General features: G+C 38.8%; 1 protein-coding gene across 1 annotated transcript in view; it reads right to left on the minus strand.

Moving 5' to 3' along the window:
- Positions 1-1,990: 1,990 nt before the first annotated feature.
- EPHA10 (EPH receptor A10) overlaps positions 1,991-23,629 on the minus strand; it is a 963,870-nt gene continuing 942,231 nt past the window's right edge. Inside the window, exons 16-17 of the mRNA XM_082245791.1 lie at positions 11,978-12,142; positions 1,991-3,034 (exon numbers count right to left, since the gene is read on the minus strand). Coding sequence (XP_082101917.1) covers positions 2,920-3,034; positions 11,978-12,142 — 280 coding nt within the window. The 3' untranslated portion in view covers positions 1,991-2,919. The remainder of the gene's footprint in view (positions 3,035-11,977; positions 12,143-23,629) is intronic.

Genomic DNA, 23,629 nt, shown 5'->3' on the forward strand with positions numbered 1-23,629 from the left:
CGTAACATATAGGGCAGAGCCTGGGTGATGTCAGACTCGAATCTGAAGTGATGTTCTAAGGGGTCCTGACTGTATTTACGTGTGTTTTTATAACATGCTGGTCTATATTTTTATTCATGTAAGTGTGATTCTGGTACATACATTTTTTGGATTTTAGTACACTATGGAGGCCATTTTTATGTTATGCCATGCATTTGGCTGGAGAGATATAAACCAGCTTGGAAAGCAGTCTACAAGCCTTAAAGGGACTCATATCCCAAAATTCTGTGAATGTCATTTAACCGGAGGGATTAGGAATCTGGTGTAAGGAAGCCCATGTTAATGCATAATAAAGCACTATATGACCTTACTATATATGTGGGTCATAAAGAAGAGGTGAGAGCGTTGTAAGCACAGTGGTGACATGAATTGTGTGAGTGCACCTTGCAGCACTGGATTTTTGGGTGCTACTTAAAATACTAAACACGTTTGCACATAAGACAATATATGGACGTGTATCACATGGAGTGAAGGAGAAGATAAAGGAGACACAGAGACATTTTTATGTATAGATTGATTTATTGTGTATATATATATATATATATATATATATATATATATATATATATATATATAATTTTTTCTTTAGTTTATTTTTTTCACAAGGTTTAGTGATTATTTGATAGTGCAGGAGTTCATTTTTTTAATACCATCTGCCATAGCTCCTGGCTCACCTTGAGTGTTTTGGGAGTTTTTTGCCACTTTGGGTACTTTCTCTCCCCATGCCAAGGAAAGTAAGACCCAGTGGCAGCTATGCAGACCTGGAGATACAAAAAAAAAATTAGTCAATGATGTCTCTGACAAATACACAAAATCGAATGTCAGATCAGGAAGATGGCAGCAAAGGGATGTACACAATGCCATGGGCTAAGATAAAAATAGTGATTTGAGTAGACGGGGGATGGGTGTTCCAGATATACTTAGTGGATAGGGGCAAAAGGGTAAGGACAATTTATGGGAAAGTTTTCTTACCTAATAAACTCCAGTCAGCTGCAAAAAATAAGTTTGCAGCAGTCCTGCATTATACATGAGGATGCCATGGGCCCACCCATACTCTGGGATCATCAAAGAGCAGATGAGAGTACTGGTTGCCAAGGAAGCAAGGAATAAGGTAAATACTTTACATTAGTTATTACCCCCTAGACAAAATAAGCAACCAACCCTTTCAGTGTGGGGAAAAGGGGATGGGAATTTTTTGTTTTAGCTGACTAGAGTTAAGCTTGAGAGATAAACTTGTATACACTTTTAAGTTGAATGATTCTTTTAAACGTATTTAAATTTAAAGTCATATAATGTAAAAGTTAGTTACTAAATATATCTTTTTTAAACTGGTATCTTATTGCCTGAAGTGATGTTACATTTTTTTACTGTTTTATAAGTCCTCAGTGCTGAGCTGTCTTCCTAAATTTGGCCTACAGATAATTATAGATTTTATATTTATGTCTTAAAGGATCTTGAGCTATTTCTAAAGTGTTAAGTTAGCTGGATAGATAAAAACTATGTTAAATTACTGCAAGCTTGTTTTTATCTTAAGTAACATGAATCACTTTTCATCTTATACTATTGTTAGGTACCCTTCACTCATAATTATATTGCATCAAGTGAGCGAGAAATGGCCATGAGAAGTGGTGGCCAGTCAACCGTTACTTTTCCTGAACAAAAAAAAGCAGATAGGTTAAAAAAACGACATGCTCCAAATTAAATTGAGTTATTGGAAAGAACAGGAAAAGAGACCTTGACCCTAGATGACACAACCATTATCATTAATAAGTGGAAATGGAAAAAACCTTGTTGTTGCTGTTTTGGACAAATGTCTCCTAAACAGCAATATTAAGTTATCAGGAAATGAATTGTGTTGTAGCAAAAAAAACAAATAGACAACTTTTAAAAAACAAGTGTATGTAGTAATATGTTATGTAATAACCCATTATGAGTTAGATGCTATTAAACATACCCTGTCTGTTATTCCATTAGGCTGGCAAAATCTTTTCCAAAAGGTGCAATAATATCATTTACCCATGACTTGTGTATGTTTTAATATTTAAAATCGAGTCTGTAAAAAAGGCTTACAACTGCTTTGTTGTTGTTTTTTTCTATCCATTTAGTTTGCCACTTCACCTCCCCATTGCTAAGATCTGTCAGACAAACCTTTGCAAAGTAAGCGATTGCTCTCTTTGAACTTCAGCTACAAGACAAATTGCACCACTTCGGCTGTATCGCATTTGCCCCACGAGAGAGAGATGCCATCATTTAATGCCGCCAAGTAAAAAGTGCTAAGTAAGGAGGAGAAAAGAAAAAGACTAGCACTTTCTGCACCAAACACATATCACTTGGACACTTGATGTGGTATAAAAAAGTCTTTTTTTTTTACATTCTGTAAAAATAAAAGCTATTTATGGGAGTCAGTACAACACAGTTGCTGTTAGAAAAATACTTAAGTACTTATAGTTAATGGAGTAGTTGGCACCACAATATTACAACAATATACCCCATGTAAAAAACGAGTGCACACTTTTCCAGCTCACCCTGTATGCCTATGTTTCATACAGACACATGGCCCTGATAAAAGACTACTAAAATCTGTCCAGTTTTGCCATTTATGGCTGTCATTGTCAATATACTGTCAGGTATTCCAGCTTTCCATGGTAAGAACATTTTCTTATGACACTGAACATAGTAGAATATCAGCCATACTAGCCAACACAACAAATGCTTTCAGGGAGTTAAGAGAAATGTTGACCCCAAATCGATCCTAGTTACATTTTCCGCCTCGGTAGGTTTTTTCTTTCTGTTTCCACTCTTGTTTCTTGGCCAGATTAGGGGGCTGTACAGCTCACCCTTTGGATTTCTGTGTCCTAGAACTAGCTTGGTGTCCTTATGTCACACTTGCACTCCTCGTCCATGCATTTGTATAACTTGAGCACGTAAGGTCTGAATGCCACTAAGTATAGTCTTCTGGTGGTCCAAAGAGGTGATTCCTAGGCTCATAACATCCCTGGGGAAAAGAGCACAAATGTTTTTCAGAGTGGCATTCTGGATATCACTTGAGGAGTCAGTCAGTCTAAAACATTTCTTTAATTTTTTCAATCTCTCATGGACCCTGGGGGGGGGGATCTCTTTACCCAGGATGGCCTAGGACCAGAAGGAAATAGGAGAGAATATCACTCTCCCCACTCACCCCTCAAGTACACCTGTTATGAGTTTAGTATAGGGACTGCCATTACTGAACTCCTTCTGATAATACTTGTCGTCCAGATGTTACATTTAAAGAGGAGTGCTTGATCATGTTCCAGGACATTGCTGCTGCCTATGCTTTACTTGATCTTCTTAATATGTAGGTTCTAAAAATTCTGGTAAGCCTCATATTTTGCCCTTTTAAACAGGTGGTTTCCCTGAACATTCATTTTAAGGTGTAGGTGGCATGGTAGAAATCACAGAGTGCAGATTACTTTAGTTGGACCGTGAAAGTTCCATGCACCTTAGGAGTGATGACATTGGTGTGTGGTATAAAGACTGATGCCTATTAACCCTTTATGCAAAACATTTCTATAATATTTAATATTGTAAAAACTGCGGCGCTAGATCTAAGAAAATGTCCCAAAATAAATTGGAGAAAAGCAGTCCTATTTGTGTCCACTTCAAACTGAAGTAAATGTGAGAGACCATAGACCCGGAGAACCACCACCAAGCACTCTGATAACACCGCTTCTTACCAGATAGCAATGATCCCCTTTACAGAGATCCAATACAGCCAAATGCATAAAGGTGAAAAACGATCCTCCTCCCATGGGTCCAGGACTGCAGGACGGGGGAGGAGTCCGTGTCATCAGGTGGAGCAGGTCAGCTCTCCAGCACCCCCCTGTTCTCTCTGCACAGCCTCTCACCTGCACGCTCATCTGGGACATTTTCTTAGATCTAGCGCCGCAGTTTTTACAATATTTGCTTTGAATCTGTGCTATTCCGGATTTGTGTGGCTGCTTTTTCATTTTTAATTATTTATGTCATTTATTCTGAGGTTTTTAGCGCAGCAATACTGTGATTTATTGTAGAACCTTAAAAGGGTCAGACATTCTTTGCTTCAGCTGCTTAATGGGAGCAAAGGAAAGATGAGTTTATGCAGTTGGGGGTGGGATGCTTTGTCATGTATTGGCCAAATACTGGTTAGTTTTAAGATGCTAGAGACAGAGTGTGTTTGGTTAAAGCTTTTGCTGAGAATGTTTTGCTAATTGACTTGATGTCATTGATGTGGTACAGGGAAAACTGTAGTTGTAGCATAAGGGCTGCACCGGAAGGGAAGCCAATGATTAGGAACAAAACATAGCTTTTTCTTTTGAGGGGCTGCACCAGTGGTCATTTAAGGGGATGTAGAGTTGGTCAAGCATATGGTATGATTCTATGGTATCACAGATTAGCTTGCAAAAAATGGCCATTGATTCACTTGACACCAACCCTGTGTCAATGAGAACTGACAGTTAGCAAATGCACTGCCTGTGGCTGTGATGAATAATAATTATAATGGCAATATACTGAAAACAGCCCCTAAAGAACTTTGATGCTAGATTCATAATGCATGCTGTGAAAACATATACAGTTTTATGTATTTTTGTCCAATTTTTTTTCTTAATGCATTAACATGCATTTTTCTGTGTCTCTCTACATGCCTTCTGCACATATTTTCATCAAATAAAGTGAATAAAAATCAACCTTTGTTTACGCTCAACTCCATCTTCATTAAAGCAAATTCATTGCTCCGCGGGAATGAAAATAGCAAATACAGCTCTCGCTGTAATACCCACCCTATCTCCATTGCTGTTTCCCCCAGACTTACTTCTCTGCAATCCACTATCTGCCGATTTACCTCTATCGTGCGCTTACAGGAGAAAGCTGCAGAGAATAGTACAACTGCAACACTATATAACATGTTTAAAACATGCATGTGAATATTATGTATTTTTTATTGTATATTATTTTAACCTGTTTTGAAGGCTCTTCTTAGCACCCTATTTTTTTTAGCTCAAACTGAAATATATCTGAAAATTAGGATCAGCGCACCCCCCCCCCCCCCCCACACACACACACTTACACCTCTGTTGATTGCTTTTTTAGATCATTTCAATCAGACACAAGGGTTGATTTACTAAGGGAAAAAGGCACTTTTCCTATACATGGAGATTTTCCATTAGCTTAGCGAATGTAGTGAAAATGTACTTTTCAATAAATATCCAATCACATGCAAAGAGAATAAAAAAACAGTATTTTGCATGCACATGATTGGTTGATGGAGGTCAGAAGAGCACATCATTCACTAAGATAAGGTAAAATTCCCTTGAAAAGTGTACAGTCTTTTTTTTAGTAAATCAACTTCACAGAGTCTGATAGAGCACAGCAGAAGGTGCTTTCTTTCTGTAGAAAACCCTCTGGGATCCCTATGTGATGGGTAAGGGGAGGCCTAGAAACGTTTGGCCTAAAGAGCCAAACACAACCAAATTGCCTTTTCATGGTAAGTGTGTGTGTGTGTTGGGAGTAGGGATGATCGAACTTTTAAAAAGTTTGGTTCGGCCAGAACATCCGAACTTCCCAAAAGTTCGGCCCGGATTTCAGAACCCCATTGAAATCAATGGGACCCGAACTTTGGTAATCAAAAAACACAATTTTTAAGCCCTAAAACCCAATAAATGCCCCTAAAAAGTCCCTAGGGTTCTGGGTCATGCCCCATTAACTATTAATCACACAAAAAAAGTTCTTAAAATTGTCATTTTTGATAAAAAAGCCAATTATTGAAAAAAAAAAAAAAAAAAGAGAGATTTTTTGATTTTGACTTTGGATTTAGTATCTGGGGGTCTAAAAAGTGTACATGTGAAGTTTCAGCTCTGTAGCATGTCCAGAACCATGAAAAAAAAAGATAATTTTTCAGTAGAACAGGGATGTGGGACCCTCCTTTTACACCTATATGATCTTTTTTTTCTGGTTCTGGACATGCTACAGAGCTGAAACTTCACAGGTACACCTTTTAGACCCCCAGACACAAAATCACACAAAAAAGTTCTTACAAATTGTAATTTTTGATAAAAAAGCCAATTATTGAAAAATTTTAAAAAAAGAGAGAGATTTCGTATCTGGAGGGTCTAAAAGGTGTACATGTGAAGTTTCAGCTCTGTAGCATGTCCAGAACCATAAAAAAAAAAGATAATTTGTATTAGAACACTTTCACCACAGGAGTTTTCACACCTTGCCGGTTTAATAGCAGGCATTTTTTTGGGTTCTTTGCAGTCAGGAAAAACATCTGAACTTGTGTATAGTGGTACTGTACACAAGTTCTGATGTTTTGCCTGCCTCCAAAAACCCCCCAAAAATGCCAGCAAAAACACACCTGGGCATTTTTTTTTTGACGCTAGCGTTTTTTTTGGCATTTTTTTGGGTTCTTTTGAGGCAGGCAAAACATCTGAACTTGTGTATAGTGGTGTATATACACACATACATATATTTATATACACACCTAGACATATATAGGTGTGATAGTAGCAGAAATATATGCTTGCGCTAATGAAGTCATTTACAGTAATATATTTCTGCTACTATCACACCTATATATGGCTAGGTGTCTATATACATATAATTATGTGTGTATATATACCACTATACACAAGTTCAGATGTTTTGCCTGCCTCAAAAGAACCCCAAAAAATGCCAAAAAAACGCTAGCGTCAAAAAAAATGCCCAGGTGTGTTTTTGCTGGCATTTTTTGGGAGTTTTTGGAGGCAGGCATAACATCAGAACTTGTGCACAGTACCACTATACACAAGTTCAGATGTTTTTCCTGACTGCAAAGAACCCAAAAAAATGCCTGCTATTAAACCGGCAAGGTGTGAAAACCGAGAAGCCAACCCCCTGTGCTGAAAGTGTTCTAATACAAACAATATTTTTTTATGGTTCTGGACATGCTACAGAGCTGAAACTTCACATGTACACCTTTTAGACCCCCCAGATACGAAATTCAAAGTAAAAATCAAAAAATCTCTTTTTTCTTTTTTTTTTCTTTTTTCAATAATTGGCTTTTTTATCAAAAATGACAATTTTTAAGAACTTTTTTGTGTGATTTCGTATCTGGGGGGTCTAAAAGGTGTACCTGTGAAGTTTCAGCTCTGTAGCATGTCCAGAACCACCATAAAAAAAAGGATTGTTTGTATTAGAACACTTTCAGCACAGGGGGTTGGCTTCTCTTCTCGGTTTTCACACCTTGCCGGTTTAATAGCAGGCATTTTTTTGGGTTCTTTGCAGTTAGGAAAAACATCTGAACACAAGTTTTTGGCCTTTTTTTGGGTTCTTTTGAGGCAGGCAAAACATACACATATGTATATGTATATGTATAATTATATGTATATAGACACCTAGCCATATATAGGTGTGATAGTAGCAGAAATATATTACTGTAAATGATTTCATTAGCGCAAGCATATATTTCTGCTATCACACCTATATATGTCTAGGTGTGTATATAAATATATGTATGTGTGTATATACACAAGTTCAGATGTTTTGCTTGCCTCCAAAACCCCCCAAAAAATGCCAGCAAAAACACACCTGGGCATTTTTTTTTGACGCTAGCGTTTTTTTGGCATTTTTTGGGGTTCTTTTGAGGCAGGCAAAACATCTGAACTTGTGTATAGTGGTATATATACACACATAATTATATGTATATAGACACCTAGCCATATATAGGTGTGATAGTAGCAGAAATATATTACTGTAAATTATTTCATTAGCGCAAGCATATATTTCTGCTACTATCACACCTATATTTGTCTAGGGGTATATATACAGACATATATGTGTATATATACCCCCTATACACATGTTCAGATGTCATGTCTGACATCAAACATGTCCTCAAAAAAGCACTGGCAGTGGCAACCCCTGCAGCATGAAAAATGCTTGCTGGTGAGAAGCCATATTCCTGTCCCGAAGCAACTCAGAGAAATGATCATTTCTCTATAGCGGTCACCCTGCTATGGAAGGGTTTTGTCACCCTTCCATAGCAGTCACTGTCAGTTAACCCTACACTACACTACGGTCCCCTTACACTTAACACTTTCCCTACAGAAACTAAATTTTTGAAGCTAACTTAAGTGTAAAGGAGCACTCTAACTACACTAGATATCCCTTTCCTCACACTAATAAATGCTAAATGACACTTTTAAAGTAAAATTAACAGAACTGCTTCCACTCTCTTCCATGTCCAGTATAACAATGCTAGGAATATGGCGGGGGCTATCTTATATACTGGGGGGCGTATTCACTAATGATTGGTCTAGGGACCCCCTAGTCACTCCAATCACATTCCTAGCATTCTCCTGCCCCCTCAATTGGCTTTTGCTAATGGTTCTGGTCCAATCACGGGCTTTTAAAGCCCATTTCCTGAAGCATTGCATTTTGGTTGGTTCTGGTTGCCGAATTCCGAACTTTTTGGGCAAAAAGTTCTAAATTCGGCCGAACCTTGAACACCCAATTTTCGGGCCGAACCGATGGTGGACCCGAACCGTTCGATCATCCCTAGTTGGGAGGGGGGGAGGGGTGCTGTGGACTAAAGAAAGCCTACAAATAGAGCTTTCTTTTGGTGGTATTTGATCACCTGTGCGATTTTTATTTTTTGCGCTATAAATAAAAAAAAGTGACAATTTTGAAAAAAAAATAATATATATTTTTCACATTCTGCTATATTACATTCTCGAAAAACAAATTAAAAATCAAATTTTTTTAACTTTTTTTGGGCAATTTGTTTTCTGCTACATATTTTTGGTAAAAAAAAATCGCAATAAGCGTATTTTGATTGGTTTGCGCAAAATTTATTGTGTCTAATAACTACGGGAAAGATTTACATCATTTTTATTGTTTTTATTTATTTACTAGTAATGGCGGCGATCTGCAATTTTTTGCAGGACTGCGACTTTGCAGCACACAGCTCGGACCCCTAACTGACATTTTTGAGACTTTTGGGGGTACCAGTGACATTACTACAGTAATCATTGATAAAAATATACACTGTTACTGTAATAATGACAATGGCAGGGAAGGGGTTAACAGTATAGGTGATCAAGAGGTAAATGTGACCCTAGGGGAGTGGCTTCTGAAATGACCATAAAGACATGTGATCCTATAAAGAAGGATCACATGGGCTCTATGGTCATTGCAGGGAGAAGAACGGTCAGCTGTGTTTACAACAGCCGACCGTCCTTCTCTCTCAGCGGGGAGTGATCGCGGGTGTCAGGTGGCAATTGGAGCTGCCTGACACACGCATCAGCTTCCCAGCTGCTGAGTGGGGGAGGAAGCGCGCCGCCGATGGCGGCTTGCCCCCTAGCTTCCCGCGCGCGACCGATGTAGGTTTGCACAGGAGAGCCACTCTGCCGCAGTAAATAGGCGGCGGGTGGTCGGGAAGTGGTTAAAGGTCACTGACCAGATTATCAGATGAAAACGCTTAAAAAAATAAATAAAAGTAAATCTAATGCAGCCACCACATATAAGAATTATTAAGTTGGAAAATGTTACATTTTTATTTTGTTTTAATTACTGTTTAAGGTCTGAATAGAGGAGTATCTTTACTCAGGGCCACCAACCCAACATATCCTATATGTACTGGTCCATGCCCTCAAGAAGACCTCTATTCAAAACTACACATTCAATTTGCGGGGAGGTTGATCATTTAGCTTACATGTTAAATGATACATTATTGCAAAGCTTTGAAAGTCCTTTAGCAACCTACATGCCAATCCCATACTACTGTTATTTTGTGGAGTTGGAGTTGTCTGCCATGGTGTTGTAGCAATGGAAAGAGTATTTGTGTTTGCAGCAAGAGATCACTGGTAGCAGTTCAATGAGCACATTTAATGTGACAAAGCTGAATTACCTTTGCTTTAGGTTTTTTTTTGTTTTATATGGCAGAATGTCCTTTTTCAACAAATGTAAAAGAGTTGAAGCATGGACATGCCAGTATTTATGTTCAAAATTATGTATATAAACTGTAAATGCACCATGAGTATAAGACACGAATACAAATATGTCCAGGATTAAAGATGAACAAATTAATTTGCATGTAGAACAAATAAGCAAACTGATTTTTTTATTTGTCTGAATATATTCATTGTAAACTTGTACAATCCACAGAGAGTAATTCAATTGAATGATACTAAGCAGCTCAGGTAGACTGCAGGTCAATATTCAGACAAATATAAAATTGAAAAAATATTGATTGTCTTTATTAGTGATGAGCCGAGCACCCCCCTGTTTGGTTTGCACCAGAACATCTCGAACAGGGGAGATGTTCTAGCGAACTCCATTAAAGTCGATGGGACACGAACATGAAAAATCAAAAGTCCTAATTTTAAAGGCTTAAATACAAGTTATTGGCCCAAAAAAAGTGTATGGGGACATGGGTACTGCCCTGGGGGACAAAAATGTTTTTACAGGAGCAGTGATTTTAATAATGCTTAAAGTGAAACAATAAAAATGAAAAATTCCTTTAAATATCGTGCCTGGGGGGGGGGGGGGGAGGGTGGCCTTAATGTTACTGTAAAATGGCGCATTTGTGTGATATATGTAGCCTGCTGCAGCGATACTGGCATTTCTAAACTGGCTCGCGGCTGTATTGTCGGCTCCCAGCAATACAGATACAATAAAGAAAAAAATGGCATGGGGTCCCCCCCTCCAGTCTGTACCAGGCCCCTCAGGTTTGGTATGGATTGTAAGGGGAACCCCACGCCAAAATTAAAAAAAAAAAAACGGCATGGGGTTCCCCCTATGATCCATACCAGACCCTTCTCAGAGCACACGGTCCGGTTGGCCAGGATGGGGGTGGGGGCAAGAAAGCGCCCACCCCCCTCCTGAACCACACCAGGCCTCATGCCTCATGGGGGGTGGGTGCTTTGGGACATTATGGATGCGGGAACTCAACTTCAGTTCCCACGAAGAAGGCCATTTGTTCGCCATTTGGTTCGACTCGAACACAAAGCCCATCCCCAGTATTTATTTAATCAGTTCTTTCCAGGCACAAACACCTCAATAAGTGTTAAGTCCATTACATATTTCTGCCAAACAAGAATCAAACAACTGTACAACTATTTTATAGAGTAGTGTAGTGGCAATGATTTTGAAATAATCCACAATGACCAGTTGTGTTTCAGTTTACTGTATTATGATTGATAAAATAAAAGTTCTGATTGGTTACTATAATGTATACTATATGTTACTATAATGTATAATATACTATGGTTACTGACCTTTGCTCAGTCTTATTAAATTAATTAATGTTTATGGCACAGGGCAGCCACTACATTGAGTCCCTTGCTGTCCAAATTTGACCCATAATGTAATCCTTGTTGGTGTAATTGATCCTATATGTATCCTAAAGTAAACCTGTCATAATTAGATACTTGCCTCCTTGTTATAAAATTTGAGTCACTGACTTGGAACAAGTATGCAGATAAGGACTTAAACTTTCCTCCAGCTGGTAACGCATACCTGTTCCTGGTCAAAGATTCAACGTATTGAAGCCAGTAAGCAACATAACAGCCATAATAACTTCCTCCAAAGGAGATCAGGAATGGCATTATATGTTTACTTTAAACTGTATTACTTAAACTGTGCAAAGAAAAGTGTAACAAGCAACAACAACCCGCAGCTTGCAGCTAAAAAGCAGTTAAAGGGTAAAAGTATTTTAGGAGTGTGAAGACTTGTCATTGTTTTCTGAATTACAGTATGTGCTGATATTTTAAAGTATTTAATATTGGTGGCTTCTTTCTATTTGATTGACATAGGATAAGTCATATACAAAGGGGTAAATTGACATAATCTAAATGTGTAATGCCCCATTAGCATTCTTACATTGTTCCAACACATTCCACAATGAGTAAAATAGCAGTTGTCAAAATAAACACATGCAACTTACTGAACTGTCATCCTGGCCACTGACTCAAGGTAGCAATATCCTGCTGCTGTAAAATTATCTTTGTATCTCTCCATTTCAATGGCCTGCAGCCATTCACCCACAGAGCTGAATGAGGGAAATGTTGTAAATGTCCGTTCAATTAATGGAATGGAAGTGCTGTGTGATCTGGAAAATACAGGAACAAATGAATGGTTCTATTAGCTGCTTTTGTTCTATGCGGGCATTAGGCATTTATTATTTAAAAAGACAACGTTAAACACTTTTATCTTTGCCAACATCAGTCACATGAAGGATCGGTTGGCTTAGTAGTATTCTATCAACAATCTCATAAATTCAGATAGAATTTGGTAACTAGAAATTAGTGAATAAATAATTTGCTCCACAAATAGTCCACCAATTGTTATAGAATTTTTAACTACATTATGTTTGGAACTGCCAATTAGTTTTTGTTTCCCTTTTCTTTAAATAACATCTGTGATGCCTGTTACAGCTGTTACCTTGTTTGCAGTTGAATGAATAAATGAACAAAAGAAATAATTAGTGATTAATTTTGTATTTTGGTGAAGACCTTTAATAGAATCATTATGGGTAGTTTTCTGTGGATATCATCATCCCTATCATATCATAAAGACTATTTTAAAGAAACTGGGACTTTGTAAAAACATACAACTTTTTCTTCCAATTAGAAGAGGGAATCTGCTACAAAGTTTGTTAAAATCCCTGCAATGTACATTGATCTTTTTTTTCCCTCTGTCTACAAAAGTTGAGTTACACTTTAAGGCCCCGTTCACATACAAGCGACGCTACTTCCCGGGGCGACCTCCGAGGTCGCGGTGCGAGCAGCGCGCCGCGACCTCGGAGCGGCCGGCACGGACTTCATAACATTGAAGTCTATGACGGTCGCTCCGGGTCGCCCCAAAGAAGCTTGTGTCGCTCCTATTAGAACGGGTCCGCAGCTTCCCTATGGAAGGCGACCTACGGCGACCTGTGAGGAGACCAGGTTGCCTCACAGGTCGCCTTAGTGTGAATGGGGACTAAAGCTCTAAACAGAAAAGGAAGTGTTAGGATTGTTTACATGTATATGTATTTTTCGTTTTTTTTTAATTACATAGGGATGAATGAGTAAAGGGTTCATTGTGTCATATATCCGTCCATAAGGGTATGCTTAGCATGTTACCTGACTTCACTGGGGACACTTAATTTGCATATATTCTCCCTCATGTTCCACGATTTTTGTTTGGGCACTAGTTATGTTAAAATGTATGGCGCTTATCATTAATGGCTGGTGGTTCAAAAGTGGACAATTTTTGTTGTCCCGTTCCTAAAAAAACATACTCCGAGCTAAAAATACACTGATTGCAGACTTTATCTACTTGAAAGCAGCCTGTCCAACATTGGTGGTGCAATCCAGGATTGCTGAGCTAGCGTGGACGACTGTGACCCACCCTACCACCAATGTTGGACAGGTTGCTTTCAAGTAGATAAAGTCTGCAATCAGTGTATTTTTAGCTCTGAAATCCTAAGCTTTTGGTATCAGCCCTGCCTATTTCATTTTGGATGAACCAACTGCTGCTCCCCTCCATATTTCCTCTTTGTTCATAGGCAGAAATCACAGAAAAGGTATCAGCCCACAAGATTTCTGGCAAAAAGGCTTGAGTCGGAGCGATCCCATACAAGGCATCTATAATCCTGGAACTAAGAGCTGGGTTGCCAAAGCCATCCATGATCTGATCAAGCGTTCGAGACTCATATCTGTGGTAAATAGGGAACCTAGAGGGTCTGGCCACTCACTTGAGCACCGTTTGAACGATCGGTTTCTGCACCTGAGCACTTTATTCGGACACACTAATATCTAAGGACTGTTCTATCAATTTGTCGCAATATATGCTTGTTTTTATTTTTATATTTATATTAATCACCTTGCACTTTATTGGACACATCACGATTAAGAATTGTATTATTAATTTTTGCAAACACATGGTTGTTTTATATATTTATATATTTATCAGCAACATTGTTTTTACACATTTATATGAAATGCTAGGGCTGTTTTAATTTCTATCTCACATTTTTTCTAAGATTCACTTAGATGCACAGCAGCTGCAGTAATTCAATTGTGTAACACAGCTTTGAGTTATTTAGCACCAGTAGCGCGGGCTTTAACTTTATTTATTTCACTACTGTCTTGTGAGTTTGTTTGGTTGGTCGTTGGGCTGCCTATGTAATAGACTTGCTTGGGAAGCCAATGGCCAACTGAAGAAGTGTGCACAGAAGGTACCTGAGAGACAGCAAATTAAGCTTGCCATAAATTGATCAAAATTTGGTCTGGTTCAGTCGGGACTGGCCACATTTCAATCCATGTCTGGTAATACCTGTTCAAAAGAAGTCAATCAGGCTTGTTGGTAAACTTTTCTCCATCAGTCAGCTGCAGCTGCTGATCAATGTATTCTGACAGCAGAAAGTCCTGCTGTCAGAATACCAAGTCCGAGTGGAGAGGATTCCACTACCCATCTTGCCCGCTGGCTGAACAAAAATAAAGCAAATTAACTATAGCCAGCTTAAGTGTTTCCAGCCTTGAACAGGAAGTGCTATTACTGGTAAGAGGTATTTTTTTTATTTTTTTATTCATTGACTATTTATATGTTTAGAGATTCCAAATAAATTGTACCAGTGGGCGTTATTACAAGTGTACTGCTGTGTCCATTTGAAGGTCATACACCATAAAAATGTACATTTCAATTATAAACCACTTATGTTCTCTCATTTAATGCTAAATTCCATGCAAACAACTAAATACACAGATGAAATACATATATGAGAGACATTTTACCTGCCAAAATACTTTGTATTCTATCCATCCAATCCTAAGATTTATGTAGCTTTGCCTGACAGCATTGTCCTGCCTAGCAAGGGAGGTGATTTTCTCTGCTGCAGTTTAAATTGTACTTCCAGGTACCCACCACTCACAACCTGTGACTAGACAGTAAACACAGGGCACTTATGATCTCTCTGTCATTCTGCTGTCTTCTCCTTTTATCATGCTTACTGCACGGCAGCACACCTGATTGGCTGCTTGCACTGCTTTTCTCACCCCTCTCTAGGCTCTGTTGTACAGGAACCGAAAGAAGCTGATACTGAATCAAAGTCAGGACCATATGCAGCTACCATTTCAAATTTCCCTATTAAGAATGCATTATTGAATATAGAGCTGCAATCATTTGTGTATTTTTTATTTACATAGACTTTCTATTATCAGGGTTTGATCCTATAATCCTATAATTTTGCAAGTAGCTCTGACCCAAAAAAAGTGCAGGCAATTATGGTTGCTTTTAACCCCTTGTGCTGTAAATAGGATTTAATTAAAACATATTTAATTTTGGTATAGCTGGCAGTAGTTTGTTAATGTGACATTCTGCTGGACTTGTTCTGTAATGTTTATGACATTTTGTAGCTTTTCGATGCCACAGCTTCAGTTCAAACTGGAAGTAAAAAAGTGGCTTGAGATGCTATAAACTGTTTTAACAAGACAGAGCATGTCCAGCTGAATGTAAGTAAATACTACTATCTTTACCATGAATTGAATAAATTATGAACTGGATAGATCAGGACTTTCACAGACATATTTAATTTAGGTAATTTCAGAAAGACACTTAACAGATGCGTGACGTACAAGATGAGATTCACTTTGAGATTTCTAATTGAAGACAACACAAAGGTAAAAAAGGGCATTAGGACTAAAATAATAAAAAAATGTACTTGATATTTGTGTTTTTGCAGAGACATGTAGCTACTGTACAAATACATGTGAGTTCAGGCTTTAAAACTATCTCATTAAAGTGATCCATTGATTGGCACATTTAGGGCTAGGCAACAGGGTAACTTTAATTCTCCCCTCTGCTGAAGCATATACCTACCTTTCTTTTAATTCCCCGCCATTCTATTTATCCTGAAGGGAGGTCCTAAGGCACCCCATCCCACGTGACATTATTGGACCAATCACCAAGCACATCAGAAGAAAGAGAGTGAGTCACATGCCCCTCTATATTCGGGTTTGTCTTAGGTCTAGACAGCTGAGTCACACTGGAGTATTCTATAATCTTCTGGGAGTCTAAAAAATCTGCCAGTTTTGTTTTTTGGATGAAAATAGGAGTATATAAGACTTATGAGATTGTTCTAGGTTAGGCTTGGATGTCAATCAGTCATTATAATATAGCAGAGGGAATAAGTGCAAACACAATTTTCTGATTTGTCAAACAGTGAACTGCATATTAGCTTCGCTGCAGTTGCACAAAAAAAAAAAAAATGATCACCTGTTAATTTTAGTGTTTTCAACAGCTCCAAATAATATTAATATATCTTTTGTTCGATTGGAGTTCTTCTTTAGTAACCTAAATTGCTATCGATTTAGTCTTGATATAAATATAGTTGCCTTTGTGTTGCCTTCATTTAGAAATGTTAAAGTGAATTTCATCTCCTACATCATACATATGCCATGTATCTTTCTGAATTTGTCCAAATGATATAAGGCAACGGAATAAATCCTGACTAGAATAAAGCCATTTCATGTCACTGATCTCAACTTTTAATCCAATTATTTGATGCAGCAGCTGTCCATCTCCCTAATAAATTTCACATTCAGCTTTTTATCCATTGTAATACAATGAAGCCAGAACCTGTTTTCAATTTCTCCTCTAGTGCCTGAAAAAAACCATTCCAATAGCCAATTGCTATGAAAATTATAAAGCTGTAATTATATTAGAAATTGCTATTATATTCTTCCATATAGAGAGCATTTAAATATAATTATACAGCAGTATAAAGAACATAGAACTATTGTGCTGCAATCCATACAAACCAAACTGATGGTACAGCACGAAAAGAAATATTTGAAAGTACCAACTGAGAATGCAGGTATTGTAAAGATTTCAAAGTAATCAAAGTGTGCAGCACTTTGTGACTGTAGAACAGGATACAAATTATATGTTTTAAAGCTGAAGATGCTATGCTTTTCAAACAGAAGGAAACGTTTATTTTGGTAGACTTTGGAACAAAATAGTCATGAATAGAAAAACAAACCAGAAATGGGCTACCCAATATAAAGGCTAGATATTAGCAAGATCTTCTCAGAATCTTTATCAGTTCTAAAAAATCTATCTATCTGTTCTTTGGCTGTTCTAATTTTGGTCAGATGTCATAATTTAAAGAAAGAAAAAATTGGCTGAATGGTTACCAGCAAGTTTTGCTTGTATTGTATGTTATAAATCCTCCTCCTGGTAGTACATTGACTTGTAAAACCTCACTTGTCCCAGCCAAAGGGATGGGGGAGACTAGATTGCTACAACACTAATTGGGAAAGCTAAGCTCAGGATGTAATTGTCCTAATATGGCCACATAGGCCACTTTTTTTTTTTTTTTTTTTGTATCACATATACTTCTAGAGTAAAATACAATTCCATCTTGTTGGAAGTAAATACATATACGGTAACTGCCACTCCAGGTAATGGGTTTAAGTGGCTAGTGATAGCGCTGGCTGATTGACAAACAGAATGTAAAAGTCAATGGCTTATTTTAAAGGGTCATTTCAACCAAAGCTGTTATATGAATTCAATAGGCAGAATCAAGCAGCAGTTTCACTTGAAGTATATGCCCAGATAACAAGCAATTGACCTAGATAGCAAGCAATTGAGCTGCAAGCTTGCTTAGCTATTGCTAGACTTGCCAGACTTTACAAGTTTGTTGCACAATTGCAGCAAGTCCACATTACATGACTCCAGATCAACTTTCTTTGCAAACATTCTGCAAGTCTGCTACAAGTTCTGGTTCAGTTATGTTGTGCAATAGTCATGCCACCACAATGTGGATGAATTTTCATGCTGTAGACTTGCAGAGCTCTTGCTGTAGACTCAACACTGCAATTTTGCTCTTGCTAGAGACTTGCCATGCAAATTTGCAAAAAGTTGGAAAAGTGTCAACTAGAACTTGTGCTTCTAGTGCCCTGCAAGTGTACAACCAGTAAAAATGTGCAGCAAGTTAACAGACTTACAATTTAACACTGCCACAAATTTGTGGCAAGTTATCATTCCTTTCTGGGTGTAAGCCCAATCATTCAAGTCTCATAGAAGCCTTAAACATGTAAATATAGTTATATTTTAAATATAATTACATTTCAATCATTTTATTTATGCAGCTTTAGTTGAAATAATATCAGTGGTGGGATCCTGCCATGAAGGTCCTTGTTCAGACGCTCACCATTATAGAATGGGAATGCTCTGTCCTTGTCACCCAATTGTTCTAATGCATCGTCATCCTGTCACCACTCTCACAATGGAGACTACAAGTGGTTGTGTCAATGCACTTTGTGCAGATATAATCCACTGTTGCCTCTATACCTATTGAAACCTGCCCTGAAAAACACCATGTAGCTTTTGCTGGAGTATGTGCATGCAGACAGTAAGTGGCTGCAAAGGGGCTGTATGAGATCAGCAGCACTGAGAAGGCATAAAGAATAAAAAATAAGGTGGAAACAAGTTTAAAAAGTTTTAAACACTATTTTTTTCTGATACACACTGCCTTGGTAAACAAAATGTCATACAGTTATGGTTTACATGTTAAGGACCCCGGTGAAGAAATCTCCATACCTGAATGCCCAGCTTAACCTACCGAGGTTCCCTGTGCGGGTGCATGCCATTAAGATTAGTAGCACCTGCCCGCGGGTCCCGCGTCTTGTTGTGCGGGTGGTTTCAGCTGGGGGAGTTTGTGCAGGTCTCACAGCGGCACCACCCGCACAGGTGTGAACCTAGCTTTAAATTAGTGCAATTCTAATTATGAAAGATTTTTTCTTACTTAAGGTCATCATAAATCTCAATCCGTCTGTCCAATGTCTGTACAATCAATTTCAGGTTACCCAAAACTATGTGATATGAGAACCTACCAAAGCTATCCAGTCAATTTGTATCCAATCAGGTATGCCCTTTCACTACATAAATGTGGTAGATTGTACAATGAGATTGTAGCTTGTGTGGTAAGTTTAAGCTTTACTTGATTTTTTCTGAGAATGACACTTCAACATGGAAGTCAGGTCTGAGATCAACTGAAGTTTTTCAGTTTCTGTGATTTTATTTATCTGACCCTAGACATTAGTTCTTACCACCTGGGTGCACAAAAAAATATCAAAGAACAGAAGTCTTAAGGCCCGTACACACGTAGAGATTGTCGGCCGTAAATATTCGGCCACCGACCGATCGGCCGATTGACGGCTTGTTAGTATGATGCTTCCGACAACCGACAGCAAATTTTCGGCCGAACAGAATCTGGCGTGCAGACTTTAAAATTTTTGTTGGCCAACACCAGAACGGCCGATTGTTCCTCAGTCACTACAGAATTCGGCCGACAAACAGCAGATGAGTAAGACTGGGCATGCTCAGAGAAGAAAAAACACACGGAAAGTTAACCATCACATGACATCACTTCTGCAGTCGGCTGTTGTTGGCCGGCAAAATTCGTGTGCAGTCTTTATCACTTTTCAGCCGACAGGAGAGCACCGGACAAAAGACGGCCGATCGTTCGACCGACAATCGGTACGTGTGTACGGGGCTTTAGTTGCTTGCATTTCTCTAAACCAGAGTTCAGTTCTGTTCCCTATTTATGACAGTCAAAAGTTAGGAAATTATATGAGGTCGGCGAATTGTCTGGATAGTGACTGTCAAACTTCAGATGACCTCTCACCGCTAATTCTCAAACTTAAGAGTAAGGCCCCTTTCACACTGGTGTGACCTAAAAGTGGCGCAATTTTACCACAATTTTGTTGACGCAATTTTGACACAATTTTGACTGGACTGAAGCAATGCCTATGTCTTTGGACCTCAAAATGCATAAAAATCGGGCAAAAGTAGTGCAGGGACTACTTTGAAGTCGTCGCGACTTGAAGTCGTACAGATATGAACGGTACTCTTTGGAAATCATGGAGAACGACTTGTCATGCGACTTTGCAATCCCAAATTGCAGGACAAGTCGCACAAGTGTGAAAGGGGCCTAAAGGCCCGTACACACGTACCGATCATCGGCCGAAAAGCTTCGGCCGACGACCGATCTGCCGATTGTAGGCTTGTTAGTATGATGCTTCCGACAGCCGACAGCGCACTTTCGGCCGAAAAGAATCTGTCTTGCAAGCATGAAAATTTTTGTATGCCGACACCAGAGCGGCCTATTGTTCGCCAGTCAGTCGGCCGAAGATCGATACGTGTGTACGGGGCATTAGACACAAAATAAATAAAGCTAATTGAGGCGGTAAATATAAATCTTTCATTTGTTAGCATGCTCATTTGTAACAATTTAAGACTGACTCTTCAGTGTGTTTGCAACTGATTATCTTTAAACTCTAGATGTGCATTACCCAAGCAGAACGTGTTTAACTATATGTCTTTACAACTGAATATATGCACAGCAAAAACGAAGGGGATTATGCTTCAAGAGGATTTAAAGTAAACAGGCTGTAGCACGAACAGCAATACATTTTATTAGAGCCTCTTCTGTATAGCTCACATCTGAGTGTCTCAGTCAGCCTTAGGGGAAAGGGAGAGCAGCTGGGCCATCATTGCTTGCTGGTCCTGTATAATGTACAAGGATTACTCTGTCTATTGACTTAGTTAAATGGAACTTATTATAAGACACATATGTGGGCTGCTATTGCTGATCTACTTTTGGAAATGAGATATTTGGATGTTTCTGACACCAATACTTTCTAAATCATTGACCTGCAAGAAATACACACTAAGCAATGCCAAAACTCAGTGACTCAGAAAATACAGAAGCCAATGACAAAGCATGGCAGCCAGGCAAATAACATTTTTGGAGAATAACAATGGCAGACTCTCTGATTTCTCCCATTAAATTTCCTTTAAGCTCCTAAACACATTGTTTAATAACTACTGATAAGTGCAGTAGTGTACACTAACCCTAAAAAAATATATATCTTTTTTCATGCTGTTTTACTGCTTTTTGATTGTGGACTATTTACCAATAACGCTACGCTTAAAGTTAAAACTTGAAACTCCTTCTAGGTTTTGTTTATTTTTTTTTTATTATTGTATGTTTTTTATTTTCTGCTGTCTTAAGGGAGACTTCCCTTAGCTTCTTGCCCTGGATACAAATGAGGAAATGAGATGAAAGCTCCAGAGAGAGGAAAATCCCCTTCCACAGCTTGTTTAGTCTAGGGGTGCAAGGGTAACCTGTATGTGATTGTAAAGTCTTGTGTTTAAAAAAAAAAAAATAACAACATGTTATACTTACCTGCCCTGTGAAGTGGTTTTGCAGCCCAGATCCTCTTCTTCTCGGGTCCCTCTTTGGTGCTCCTGGCCCCTCCCTCCTGTTGAGTGCCCCCACAGCAAGCAGTTTGCTATGAGGGCACCCGAGCCGAGCTGCAGCTGCAGCTCTGTATGTTCATGCAGACATGGAGCTGCCATTTGGCCCCGCCCTCTCACTCTCCTGATTGGCTTTGATTGACAGCCACGGAAGCCAATGGCACCACTGCTGTGTCTCAGGTCTCAGCCAACCAGGAGGGAGAGTCACGAATGGCCAAGGGACTTGTGGACATTGCTGGACAGAGATGGGGCTCAAGTAAGTATTAGGGGGTGCTGGGGAGGCTGCTACACACAGAAGGTTTTTTTATCTTAATACATAGAATGCATTAAGATAAAAAAAAACCTTCTGCCTTTACAACTCCTTTTATCACTTATCTCATTTCTGGCTCTGACTTGTTTTCTCAAGCCATGTGATCACTCCCTCTCAACTTCCTCTCTAAAGCCGAACATAGATGGTTTGAATCTTGGCCGGTTCAGCAAGGACTGACCAAGATTCGAACCATGTATGGGCAGGCTGATTGTACCCAAGTTGATTGATCAATTAACTTGGGTACAACTAGTATGTCAGATTTTTCATGTGATTATTGACAGAGGCTATACCCACTACCAATAATGACTGTGTGTGCTCCTGGCCAGGGCGGCTCCCCACATCCTCTGCCGAGAGAACACAGTATCAACACACTGATTGTGTTGATGGGGGAACCTGTAGTTGCAGGAAAGAAAATCGATGGCCAGCTTCTGCTGTTTTAGGCAGAGATTTCTTGCTTGCCTCTTCATGTACAATGCAGGATTATTAGCCCTGCACTGTTCATGATAACACCAAGGGACCTCCCACAGACCGGAGCTTGAGGATAGCATTGGAGCCTGCTGGGCTCAGGTACAGGGTAAGTAATACACTTTATCCCTGCGCCCCTGGACTAAAGGAGCATTGAGCCACTTCAATGTGGGGGGCCTACTGCAAGAGTAGATTTTGTCTCATTCTCTGAGTTTTATTAATTAATCCCACAGGCGTCATTACACAGGCGTTGCCTCTCTGTAACAGAGGTCACATGGTCCCTTCTATCTAATTAAAAATAGTTTTATTAATGTTCAAGTGTATTTGCTGTTGTAAAGTTAATATATATTTGTGTGCAAACCAGAAAGAATGTTAGAATTAGTTGTTCATACATTTGCTATCTTGCTAGTGTATGCAGTTGCAGTATTTAGTTGATAGATAGGTCAGTAAATGTCTGAAAACTTGTGATATAATGAAAGAGGTCAAGCACTTAGAAGCAATCAATTAATTTCAAATAAAATGTAATCAGTTGGCATGCATGGGTTATGCTAATGGATTCTTCAGAGTATGACAACGATCTTTTGAACTAATGCGCAGAAAATGAAGCTATACAATGTCTTGTATCGAAATTCAATCAAGCTTTAAACATGCATGAAGGCCTTTGTAACTCTTCCTTGCCATATAAATATTTCTCTCAAAAATACAAACGTAAGTCATTTCCTGAATTTTTTGAGTAATGGATCAATACAAGGTCTTTGGATATGAGAAGCATGGCTTCTATTGCAGCAATGCTCCATCAGCAAATGTTAGAGATAATCATTTCAGGTCTTGCTTGTTCTGGAAATCTTACACTCTCTACTTAACTTGATAACGCTCCAGCTGGGAATACGATTTGTGTACAGCACGACCTCTGGACCACTGCGGATGTGCAGGTTGATGATGAATAAAATATCAAGCAAGAGAGAGCAAGACAGGCAGAAAGCTCCAGACCCATATTAGACCACACAGATATTACACCAATAAATGTTTTAGTAACAGGTGAGATTTAGACTCATGTAATACCAACAACATAAAAAGCCAGCAGGATCCTCAGCTGTACGAAGAGAGCAATGTGAAAACAGATTATGCTATAAAGCTTTGCTCTACAAGGTCTGTTTCACAAGACTGACTTTACATTGCTCGGCTGGACAGCTTATTTGCAGGAAAGATGGCCAGTGTTAGTGGACATGTTGCATGTGTGAGGTCTTTATAGCCTGAGTAAAGCAATCAGTTCTGCCACATCAATTTCCCTGTTACAGGAAATTTCTATGGAAATAAGACATTGGACTATGTTAAGTACAGATCATCAATGGCAAATATCCCAAACAAATATAAAACTAAAATGTGTATATAATAACTTTTCAGCTGTTTATAAGGAACATGTAGGCCCTGATGCAAATGAAATAATGTGGAAATATTTTACCATTGGCGCTGGACTCAATTTATCAAAGTTGCCTTAAGTAGTACATTTTATCTGGG

Source organism: Pelophylax lessonae (assembly GCF_965119305.1).
Source record: "Pelophylax lessonae genome assembly, chromosome: 2".
Lineage (NCBI taxonomy): Eukaryota > Metazoa > Chordata > Amphibia > Anura > Ranidae > Pelophylax > Pelophylax lessonae.